Source organism: Pterocles gutturalis, unplaced genomic scaffold (assembly GCF_000699245.1).
Source record: "Pterocles gutturalis isolate BGI_N339 unplaced genomic scaffold, ASM69924v1 scaffold3042, whole genome shotgun sequence".
NCBI classification, from domain to species: domain Eukaryota; kingdom Metazoa; phylum Chordata; class Aves; order Pterocliformes; family Pteroclidae; genus Pterocles; species Pterocles gutturalis.
The window spans coordinates 13,459-25,747 of record NW_010109919.1 but is presented as its reverse complement, the minus strand read 5'-3'; the positions used below and the strand labels follow the sequence as shown (position 1 = coordinate 25,747).

General features: G+C 43.2%; 1 protein-coding gene across 1 annotated transcript in view; it reads left to right on the top strand.

Moving 5' to 3' along the window:
• UBTD2 (ubiquitin domain containing 2) overlaps window positions 1-12,043 on the top strand; it is a 24,256-nt gene extending 12,213 nt beyond the window's left edge. Inside the window, exon 2 of the mRNA XM_010073115.1 lies at window positions 11,283-12,043. Coding sequence (XP_010071417.1) covers window positions 11,283-11,680 — 398 coding nt within the window. The 3' untranslated portion in view covers window positions 11,681-12,043. The remainder of the gene's footprint in view (window positions 1-11,282) is intronic.
• Window positions 12,044-12,289: the final 246 nt, after the last annotated feature.

Sequence of the window (12,289 nt, the reverse complement as noted above, 5' to 3'; positions counted from 1 at the left end):
AGGAATGGTAAGAACCCTCTCTGCCACCGCTGGTGAAGCGTGTTGATACCAGTGAAGGACACGTTACGCTGTTGTGCGTCACCAGACTCCTAACCTTGAAACAGAGTCTGTTTTCTCAAAAGCCTCTTCACTCTAGAGCTACAATTAAGATTATGCTTTCCATAATTTCTGCTGTGATTAATATTTTTAAAATAGATGCACAACATCCTTTCTGAGGGATACTGGATTTCCATGTTTTCTTCAAATGGGCATTGAGTCAAATCATCAGGATGTAAAGCAGTTGTGCCTGGCTGAAATATGTATATATCTAAGTGCAGGTTGGAAACTATCAACCCTTTGAATAAAAACCCACTTATGGCTATATCCTACAGTTGTTTTCCTTAAATATTTTTAACTTCTGCTCTTGTTTTTTGAAAGGTATTTTGAGGAGCTTCGTCAACATAATTGCTTGGAATCTTCTCAAGTCTCTTCCCCTGGTAGCATATGTCTGTCTGTTTCCTGTCTTTGGTTTCGGTTTGCCTTTTCTGGTGTGGTGAGGACGACTGTACAACACTGTTTTCAGAACTGCTTTTTTTTTAACCATTCATGTGTGACCAGGAAAATGCAGCTAACTCCTTTAAGTTAAAAAACAAAACAAACAAACAAAAACCCCAAACAAAACAAACCAAGACCAACTATCCGTGATGGCCGTTGGTCATTAAATGCTCAAAATAAACCCAGACTCATGACAAAAGAACATCTCACATTCTTCATATAAGAAGCTGCAGACTGCTTGTTGATCGGTGTGTTGCAGATATTCCAGACAGGAAGATGTCTGCTGTAAGTGAATAATACTCCTCTGGTATGTGATAGTGGTCAGGCTATGCCTAGTTTATTAGATACTCTGCAGGAGGGGATATTTACTCCATCACTGGCCGCTTAGAGTGGTGAAACTGGGTATCTGCTTCATTTGCCTTGCTGTCTGCTGGTAAAATGAGAACAAGAAATATCAAGTGTTTAAAATTATTCCTCATTGAAAATTTCAGTGTAAGCCAATGAGAGCCCCCTGGATGCTGCCTCCTGTGTGAAAAGGTGATCTTCAGAGGTGGTATTGCTGGCTTCTGTAATCAACACAGAGCATTTTGCCCTACAGTTGGTGTTCTTGAAGGAGTTGGTGTCCTTCAAAGTGTCGCAGTTTGGTAGACAAGGGACTCAGCCAGGCTTCGAGTGTCTCGCTTGCTCCTTGCCCATGGATGCGCCCTGCTCCTCCTCCACAATCTCCAGTTGACAGTGGCCATGACATCTGTCGTCTTTTTCTGGTTTAGCTTCAGGTAAAAAAGGAAGATTGTAACTTTTCTCCAAGACTGAGGCAAGATAGTTATGGTCAGAAGTCGCAGGAGAAGGCTTCTCCCTAGTGCAATGTTTTAGGGCCAGATAATGGCTCAGGAAAGTCCTACCTGGGCTGTGTTACAGGGAGCTTGGGAAGTACTCTCTAGCCTGGTAGTGAGCCAAAAGGAGCTATTTGAGCAGTTTTAAATCTTCCACAACCTCTTTCAATAAATACCTTGGGATGGTAACTTCAAGTCATTACAGGGCTTCAGGAGTGTGTTACAAAACAGATTTACCTCTGGAAATGGAGGAGAAAACTCCTGAGTGTCTTCAGCACTTAGCAGACATAGCAGGCTGGTAAGGGTGTATTGGAGCACGACACAAGCATGCGATAGATACCGGCTTCATCTGGTGAAATACAGATTTGCCAGTAAGGGGAAAAATACTAGTTTCTGAGAAATTTAGGTTTTTTTCTTAGTGCTAGCGCGCCTTGTGGTGGCATAAATTAAAAAGGTTAAAACAATAAGGGGCTTATACATCTTCACTTGAAAGAGGCTGAGTTTGTTCGGACCTAGAGCTGGAAGTTGCTTTTTGCTGACAGTTATCATTGAGAAGTAGAACAGCTTCTGAGCTTAATACAGAGCCTAGCATGGCTCGAGCACGAGCCTTGTTTGTTCATAGCCTTATTGCAAAGAAAACTTGCAACAAAATAAAGTGTGTGTTTCTGTGTACACTTTGACTATTAGTTATTGTACAGAAATGACAAAATCCCAGAGCTGCCTTTATTTGTTGTGTAGTGATCAAGCAAGTTTTTTGTGGAAGGCCATAGCCACAGCAAAGCCCTGAATTTTGAACCTGTCTGGGCTCTAACGGTCAGTGCAGATCCCCAGAGCCTCTGCTGGGTGTACGTTTAGGGCATGTTGTGGCTCTGACTAACGTGCAATCTTCTACATTTCTGCTTAATCAATACATTTTTTCTTTTTTATTATAAATAAGGTAACTCTGAAGGAACAGCATCTTGGAGGTGAAAGCATATTATATGGGATAAAGCACCACTGCAGTCTTCTGTTGCTTCAAATGTTTCCTGTAACCGTCTTTAATCCCCTCTGTCCCCACCTTTTTAAACACCCTTGTGTTGCTGTTTTATTTTAGGATGTAGGTACTAATGTGGGATTGTGTCAGTTTGCTTGACCACCCTGGAGCCTTTAACATTTTTGCTGGTTATCCTTGGAGACTGAGCATGCAAATGAATGACGTCCATGCTCATTAACAGGCATTTGAATGTCAGCACAGGAATACAGGCAAGTTTGGGAACAATAAGAGAAAAATGGTACAGGACAAACTTTTGCCTAGGTCATTCTGTTCTTTCTTTCTGTCTATCCCCTGTTGCATATAGGTAGGTTGAGAGGAGAGTTGTTGTTTAGTCTTTGAAAGTACTTTTCCATATCCTTTTCTCCTTGCAAACTGATGTGAGACTTCTCCGCACTCTGCAAAAGCCAATATTTGCTTTTGTGTTCGATCTAAGGGCTTGTCTCCGCTGCTCTGTCAGCTGAAGCTGTAAGTGCTGTCTCAAGCTGAATTTCCTCCCATATCCAGTTCTAGCTCAGATTAAAGTGAGTCTCAAATGTGCTCTAGCTGCCCAGAGTGGACACTGTGGTGACAGGCGTTGTTTGAAGGTTAAGCCCACTGGCACTGGCCATGCAATGACGGAGCAGCTTGAGTTGCTGCACTCACTGGGGGCTGATTGAACCACCCAGTGCTGGACAGGACTTGTTAGCGTGGTCAGACTGTGCTCCTCCACCCTAAAAGCAAAAGGATGTGCTTTTTCTAGGGGTGGCTACATGAGTCAATCCAAGGTAGAACAAGTAGTTAAGGACAAGTGGATTGTACTTAATGAGGTTAGTCTCAAGCAAAGGTAAAGTTATCTTTGCCTTTTGGCTTATTTGGAAGGGAGTGCAGCAGGCTCTGGCGTGTTTGCCAGATGATGTAGCAGTCTGGGGTGTTGATCAATAGTGTCCTGCTGATCTTAGCTAAAGGAAAATCCTCTTACAATAAAATGCAAATAGTATAGCAGTTACCTTGTCTTCTAGAAGAAACTGGAAATAGCCAAGTAGTTTGTCATATTAGGAAAGTTGTTATGCAAAAAGTCCTGCAGTAGTGGGCACAGACCTTTTTCTCTGCACACCAAAACCAGTGCTCACAAGGCACGTTGCTTTTCGTAGGGTGATGGAGTCCTTTCAGAAACACAGGGGTCTAGGTTGGGATTGACAGAACTTCCGCGGTCCGAATGGCATCTTCTCCTGTTTTGTGGAAGAATAAAGTGCTTGTACCTCAAGAGCCAGTACGCTATGTTTTCTGGGGGCCTTTCTGCAGCTTCGTAGTCAAATACCCATGACTTCTGCATCAAAAGGAGACTTTTATCAGCTGTTTTAGGAGGGCAGAGGAGAAGTTTTGTAAACCTCCAAAGAAAGCAAAAACTGCTTAAGTCTGTGATTGGCAAGAAAAGGGAAAATCTTTCAGTTGTATAAAATGCTGCTGTTAACCTCCCATTTGGTTTTCCATTTTAACCATGTTAGTCATAGGGTTTTGGATGCTGAGTGCTAGGTATTCACCCTTTAAAAAGATGGATAAAGGAGAGCAGCAAATGTAAATGAAGAGGGTATACAGAGAAGCTCTTTTACCAACTAGATTTTTTTTTAAAAAAAATTTTTATCTAAGAAGCCTGTCTAGACAGGCTTCTATTTTAATGACATGCAAAGCAAAATAGTACATGAATACTTAATTAGTAAAAAGACTTGTCATCTTTGAACCCCGATGTAATGTTTCTTGGAAGCTGCTACCTTCTTGCAGTATTAGCTGCAAACTTTACAGAGTGATACAGAAGTGGTAGTACATATGGTATTGCTAACACGACAACTACCAGGCATTAATACATAATTGACTTCCTCTGTCAAACTTTATTTGGATAAAGAACAACACACCAATAATTCGGTCTGTTCTGGAGTCCATGTCACAGCAAAAGCCTGCAAGGAAAGGGATGGGGAAACTTGTTGTAAAGGATGCCAGGACTGGGGGACTGGTTAACCAGCCTCTGAACCCAAGGTTGTGGTTAAAATTCACCATCTTCTCGCATTATTTAGTTCATAGTTGTTACAAATAGTCCTGGTCTAGTAACTGGCAGCCCTTAGCCATGTTGTGGATCAGAGGTGCATGCCAGCCCCTCTGGTTCCCATCGCAACCAGAGCAGATGAAAAGCGAATGAACTGCACAGACTGTAGGTATTTGTGCTCTAGTAAAACGGTATTAAGGAAGGATTAGCTCCACTCCGTAAGTTACATGGCTGTCAAGTTTTGAGTTTTCTTGCATAGGTCCTCTCCTCTCTGGCTTCCCCTCTTGCTCTGGCAGGGGGGCTGCAGATCCCAGTTCTGACTGCATTGCCACTGCTGCTGTTGGCATTAGGGAGGATTTTTGAGGGAGCTGGTTCATGGTCCTGACCCCACCTTTCCCACAAGGAATCTCCTTCCCAAATTGTTCTCCATCCCTCCTCCCATGGCAGCTAATCCCTCTCCTCTCCCTGCCCTGCTCTCCCCTCTCCAGCACAGTGGGGACAGTCAGGGATGCGAACCTACTAACTGCAGCTAAAGTTTGAAGAAAAGTGGCTCGCTTACCTAGCACAGAAATTTGCCTTTCAGAATACTGTGTTAATCTTAATTATTTTTCACTTTCAGCCTAGTTAGGAAATTTGCCTTTCAGAATACTGTGTTAATTATTTTTCACTTTCAGCCTAGTTAATTACTGCTAATGAATTAACTGGTGCTGCTGCTCTGCTATGATAAGGGGAGGGGATCAGCATGCCAAGTGATGTACCTTGCATACCTGTGACAGCGGTTTGGGTTTTCCTCCCCTCTGCCAGCGTGCAGGTGTGAGTTGCAAAACTGGTTTTAAAAATGGTTTACTCATGAGATTTGCAGTGAGGTTCACAAACCTGCGCCGCACTAGGGTAAGGATCACTTAGTTTGAAGTGAGGTGACTTAGATACACGTGGGGGATCTTTGGCTGTATACGCCGACTGAGATCTGCTCTGCAAAGTATTACTGCAGCCACAGCAGCTAGTTAGGATCATCCAGGTTGGAAGGGACCTCAAGAGTCTGTGTAGTCCAACCCTCTGCTGGAAGCGTGTGGCAGGTTATTGCCTTGCAGAGCCATTTCAGAGAGCTGAATGTATGTTGTTTTGTCAGCGATCCTGGAGCCCGGGTGAGCCAGGTTTTCATCCAAGCGTGGAGACGAGCATGTGCAGTGCAATAGCTGATTCAGTGAACCAGCTACGAGCCAGTTCTCCTGCCAAAGTGGGTGGAGGATTACAAAGGCAGTAGCGGAGTGTCTTAATTTTCATCTCCTTTCCCTTGCTGTAAAGCACCAAGCACAATTCCAGTCTGTCTTGTGCTAGTTGCCACAAGCAGAGTGAGCTGGTCCCTGCTCACCAACAGCTCCTGCAGCACTGGGATCTCCTGCTGGCTCTGGGAGTTGTTCTCCTTTGTGGAATTGCGCCAGACCAATAATGTTCCTGTAATGGAAGAGCTGTTTTTCAGTGAATTTAAAATGATGATTATTAAATGCTTAACACTTATTATCTACAAAACTAATTCTTTAAGGAGCTGGAGGAAGCTCTTGATAATAAAGGGAGGCTGGAGACAAGAGAAGAGCTGTGTTGTGGCTTAGGAGACAAGCTTGTACCTTTACAAAGGCTTTGTGCAGTAGCTTTATGGCAGTTTAAATTTTGCACAGCCCATGGAAGTTTAGTGGGGAAGAAGCATGAGAGGGGGCTTATGTATGTGGTTTATTATCAAGTGCTTCACCCACCCCATTAATAATGATAGCTGCTTTATTGTTCTCCGTACGTGGTGCAAGGCACGGGCTTGCACGAGTACTCCCACGCGTTGCCCTCCAGAAAACGGGAGAGCTACAGTTGTTAACTGCAGCATTAAGCCGTTTCAGTCATTATGAAGTTATATGGGGTTTAATGTGAAAGAGCTTTTTTTCTATTAACTCCTCCCAGTTAGTGGTGATTGTAGGTGAGCTGGAACAAAGCACTGCATGTTTTCACTTGTCTCAATCCTGTTCACGTACTGAGCAAAGTCACCCTTCACCACTCTCGCATGCTGTTGACGTCAGTACACATTTTTTTTTCTTATAAGATCCTGTGTTTCCCAGCTGTGCCCTGGAATTGGCAGCTAATAAAGATGAAGAGATAGTTCAGCTTTTCTGCCTCAGTCATTGCTCTCTAGGAATGGCTGCATTGTAGGACCCAGAAGACGACCCACTTGTTTTCTGATGCTCATAGTGAGTTTCAAGCATTGATGACCTGTATCGAATTCAAGCCAATAGTTTACAGGTGAAAGCTCTAATATTGCCAATTTATTCAGCAATGCAGGCTCAGTTGGGTTTGGAATGGAGCTTTTCAGTATGAAAAACAAATGAACCAGCTGTTCCTTGGGCAAATGTGTTATACACAGACACTTAAGCTCCTTAAATTAGCTAGTCTCATTGCAATGCTAGATTTTGGTTTATGTTGTCTTAATTTCTCTTCCTGCAGCAAGTCTGTCTGGGGGAAGGGAAGAAGAGATAGAAATCTGCTCAGTTTTTAACTTGTGGGCATTTTTGAGCAATCCTTCTCAAAACTGCTGAAAATCTTAAATGAAATAGAAGGCACGTTCATAAACAGAGAGCAAGATATTTGCTACTTCTGAAGAGAGAGTGGTACGCAGCTTCGAAGAAATGCCAAAAATGCCATTAAAATGCATTAAAACTTCTTACGGTTTTTGATCAATGTGGTCATATATGCCTGATTTCAGTAACTTGTGCAAAAGTTTACCTTTGTGTCATTTAGGTCTCTTAAATTGCTGGCGGTTTCATGCGCGGAAGGACAATTAAGTCCAAACTCTGAACTGTTTAGGGATGGAAGCAGTATCTCAACCAGTCCTTCTTAATGTTTTCCCTTACTAATCCAGAGAAATATCTCCATCTTGATAATCTCAGTAAAACAAAGTTTTATGGCCTGCAGGGCAATTAATTTCAAAATGTTCCCATTCTGCATGCTTGATGATGATCACATCTGCTTATTTTTCCGCCTGAAACTCTCAAGCTGTCTCCTACCTGGATAACAACTAACAAGAAGTTCTGCTTCACAGTTCCTTCCCGAATTCCCCAGTCTCCAAGACAATATTACTTTTGAAATATTAAAATAATTCCATCCACTGTGGTTCTAGAACTGTATCTTCTGTTGTGTCTGACCTGATCCAAACCTATGAAGTTAACTATGTAACTGTGTTCCAGCATAGATACTGAATGACTCTAGAGCTTGCTTGGCAGTGGAGTCTTTTAACTGGGAAATTTTCAGAATAACGAATCAGTCAATGAGATCCTTAAAGCCCTCCTCTGTGTGTGCCATGGCACCTTAATTCTGAATGACAGAAAGTTAGAGGGGATTAGAGTTTGGGTGGGTGGGTTCTGTCATTGGCTTTCTCAGAGGCAGTTCTCCATGTTGCTGCCAGGATGTTTTGTGTCTGAGTTTATTAAAGTCTTGTCAACATCTAGAGCAGTATTTAAATACACAAAGAATACTCAAGTATATGTATTATTGATAAGCTTAATTTGTCCTCACCTCAATATCGGTGTAGGATCTTTTTATAACATCTTGGTCTTTCATGTACTATGCAGAATCGTCTACCTAAACCTCATGCTACCCAACCTCTGCTGTTTTCTTCCTGATATCTGCCCCTCTTACGTGGTTTCTTTGCAAAGTCTCTGTTTGCCTTGCTTTTTCCTTCTCCACTTTAAGGGAGGCTGCATCCTTCCTATGCTGTAACTGGCTGGTGAGGACCCTTGTTGCCTAGGTAACGGGGAAACCTAAAAAAGAAAAATTTTTTTTTTCTTTTTTCTCTGTGCTTTCTCATAAAAGCTTGACGTTCTTTTAATGTTGCTGAATAATTTTTGTTACCTAAACTGATGTATCTTGCAGGAAGGATCAGAAACATGGGTTTCAATTATAACAGCAAAATTACAAAGGGCTTTGCAGTTGGGATGTTTAATTTCCTGCGTGCTTTGCGCTGGGTAAGGGACGCTGCAGCAAATGCCTTGGTGAGGAGCTGCCGTCTGGCTGGTGAGATAGGCCTTGCTGTGGTGGCTTCGGGTAGTTCAACCACCTTCTCTCTTCCTCTCCGATAACTTGTATTTGCTTGCAATCGCTTAAAGTAGCTCCACGCTCATGGTGCCTTTGGTCACCGCACTCAGCCATCGTTGCGAGTGTGAACTCCAACCACCGTGACGCCCCTTCACGCTCTGCTTTTGAGTTTGTTGCCATTTCTGACATCCTGAAGGTTGTAGCCGAGCCCGACCCTCTGCAAAGATCACCTTTTTTTCAGGAATGGGCTGGCTGGAGAGGACCGGGCTGTGTGTGCAGAGCTCCACGGCTCTTGGAGGTGAGGACCAGCTGCTGACGCTCCTTGGAGCTCCGGTGTGGCCTTCAGGTGTGCCGGCGAGGAGGTGGTGCTGTCAGAAAGTCTCTTCTGCTTGCAGTGGTCATCTTCTGTGCTTTAATCCATGTATCCAGCCTTGATAGAGTAACACCAGTGAGTGGTAGGCAAGAGGGCTTGAGAATCTTAGGGATGTTTTTACCAGAATGGGATTACTGGTGAGGCTTATGGGGAACTTTTGTTGTGTTAACAATTTGTTATAAACTCTTTCCTCTACTGTGTCTTTTTTTTTTTTTAAAGACAGACCTCCAAGTTAGCTGCTGTTTCAGAGGATTTTTTTTTAATATCGCTTATCTGATTATGATTAAGCAATCCACTGTTTATAGCATATGCTTTAACCTTGATGTTGGTTCAGCTTCAAATGCTGAAGAAATTCCTCAGCAAGCTTAGCCCATTGTATTTAAAATTAACTCTTTGATACGCTATTCTAAGTTCTTTTAAAGAAGCATGGCTTTTAAAGAAAGATACAAGTTTAGCTATTCTGGCTAAATTTAAAGGCTGTTGAAGTTTGGATTTTTCTTTTTATTTTTTTTAGCAGCAAACTACATCTGTTCATTTCTGTAAACTGTGATCCAGAATTTAGTACTGTGACATTTACTAAATTGATCAGGCGTACAGAATGAAATGAACACTGTAAAACAGAACTGGAGTATGGGAGCATACAGACACCTTAGTCTGTAAATCACAAAGTACCATGAAAGGTATGGATCCAATACAGTTTTGATAAAAGCTGGTTTGCTCTGAGATTCATAAAAAATACAAGACTCTAGTGAATGGTATAACTGTATTTTTCTGGATTTCCTTTTTTTGTTTTCTCAATAAATCTCAGGGCATAGCAGCCTTAGTTCTACCCTGGTACAAACAGGAAAGCCTCCAAAAGCAGTTGCACCTAAAACATTGATGTTTTAGCCAAAAAGGGTGTTTTCATCAACACAAATTGTCCTTAAAAACAGGGTGGGGTTGGGGAGGCTTCTGTCTAAAAGAAGGAAAATCTCCAGGACAAGATGCTACTGTCACAGTGGGCTGAGTGACACAGTATATCCCCAAGTTACAATTCTATATTGCTGTAATTTTGCTGATCAAACAGCAAAGCTTAAGTCAGCATGAAAAAACCTCCAACTAAAAAAACCACTCTTAGTTTCTAACAAGGACCAGTTGGGTGTTGTGTACAGAACTGCCGAGTCAAAGAAGTTTTTTAAATATTCTGTAGCTCAAGGACTTGGCTACTCTTCAAACATTTCCAACTACAGAAGGATGGGTAATCTTGCAAGTGAATGTGCCCCCTCTAGGGGCAAAAATGTGGAAATTTGTTGTAGTAGGTAAATCCAAGACAAGCAGAAGCATTTGGTTGGAGTGTGAGTCTCTGTTTTCTTAACCGCACTGAGCAGGGATTTCTGCTGTGATTTAGGATGCAGCTTCATCAGCATCTCTGTTTCCTAGCTCGCTGCAAGAGGTGACATGTGCTGTATGAAGCAGGGCTCTGCTTTCAGGCTTCTCTTACTTTAACTCTTAACACATTATGAAAAATGTACTGCCATTTTTCCAGGGTCATTCTTGAAATATCTTTATGAAGTGTGTCTTATACGGTGAAAAAGTCGGCTTGTATTTGTTAGTTCAGTAAGTGTTGTAATTGTTGAGCTGTTCCGTGCGCGTTGAACCATTTCGGGAAGGAGGAATGCTGCGTGCGAGGCAGCACACCGCTGCCTGGGCATCCTTAATGCAAACACCGAGATCATCCCGAGGAACCTCTCAGGAGCCTGGGGAAATAAAAATTCGATGCTGTGCAAACATAAAGTGTGTGCTGGGTGTCATTGCTCTGGCGGTGACACCACGCACCGTGCAGAGCCGCAGAGTTGTCCGACTTGGGTGGTCGTGTCTGTTTGATCTGGCAGCGATCACTAAAACATGAGTCCTGTATGAAACCATTTCCGCAATTTTTGACTGAGAAGTTACAAAATCTTTCTTTTACAGTGGTCTTTTGCCTTTGGTCTTTGCCATTTTGCCTTTTCAGAGCTCGTGTGCAGGATCGTGTCATTTATCCAAGCGGTGTTTTCTGGGTGTACTTGTACCTTGAACCTCAGGCTGTGCTGCTGGGGGAATACTCCACTTTTAATCAACATGGGGAGAAAATCATCCTCCCTTCTCTCTTCCTTCCTGCTGCTTTTGAAGTTTATCCTAGTTTATCTGGAGGGAGGATTGCCTTTTGGCTTTTAGGGGGTGCTTTTAAGTCAGTCACAAGTTTCCATGTGAAAACAAAGTGAAGCAATTTTTAATGAAAACTTGAGATTTTTTTTGTATCAGTTCTTTAAAGCCTGAATTCAACCTCATTGTTCACATGGTTTAACAGCAGGGTCAGCACTTCTGAGTGTGACCGCATCTGTGTCAAATGTGAAATGCATTCATACTCTTTCTTTTGTTTTTTTCCCCTCTTATCTCTTAAAGGTGCTCTTACAGAGTGTTACGATGAACTGGGCAACCGGTACCAGCTTCCCGTCTACTGCCTTGCCCCACCTATCAACATGATAGAGGAGAAGGGCGACCTGGAGACTCTGGATATTCCTGATCCCCCACCCAATTCAGGGCACGAATGCCAGCTTCGCTTGCGCCTGTCCACAGGCAAAGACCTCAAACTGATGGTCCGCAGCATGGACACGGTGTACCACATGAAGAGGCGGCTGCACGCGGTGGAGGGAGAGGAGCCGGGCAGCCAGCGCTGGTTCTTCTCGGGCAGGCCGCTGGCAGACAAAATGAAACTGGAGGAGCTGAAAATCCCAAAGGACTACGTGGTGCAAGTCATCGTGAGCCAGCCCTTAGCAAACCCCACCCCGGTGGAAAACTGATTTCTGCTTGTTTATTGATTCTTCTTTCCTCCGTCTCTGTCATGGGGTTTGCTTTCACTGCCCTCTCTTCTTTTGGTTTGTCTTGCTAATGGATTGCTTCCAAGAAATGACCAGCAAAAATTCCATCTGTGATGGAGATCTGCAAAAACAAAACATAAATATGTAAACTGGCCTTTGGGGTTTGCCTGATCTCATATTTAACACAACAGCAAGCAGCACAGGGCAAGGGCAAAGGAAGAAGCAGGAAGGGAGAAGAGAGGAGGTACGAAGAGGGAGGGAAAAGGTGGTTGTTCACTTAAACAATACAGATATGTAACGATTCTTAAAACTGTAGGTGGTGTTCTGATCATGGAGCCAGAGCAACAGAGAGCACTTTTATTTACAAAAAAAAATAAATCAATTTATAAAATTTCATATCAGCTCCACATACAGTTCATGCAAGAATGGCAGCTGCTCTGGGTTGGTCCCACACTGCGTGTTCATAGGGATCCTCTCTGGTTTGACCTTTCTTGTGTGCTTCACTGAGGCACAGCCAGCCCCAGTCCATGGAGCTGGACTAGGGGCTCAGTCTCCGTCCCACGTGGGCAGCTCCTGGTGATGCTCAGACCA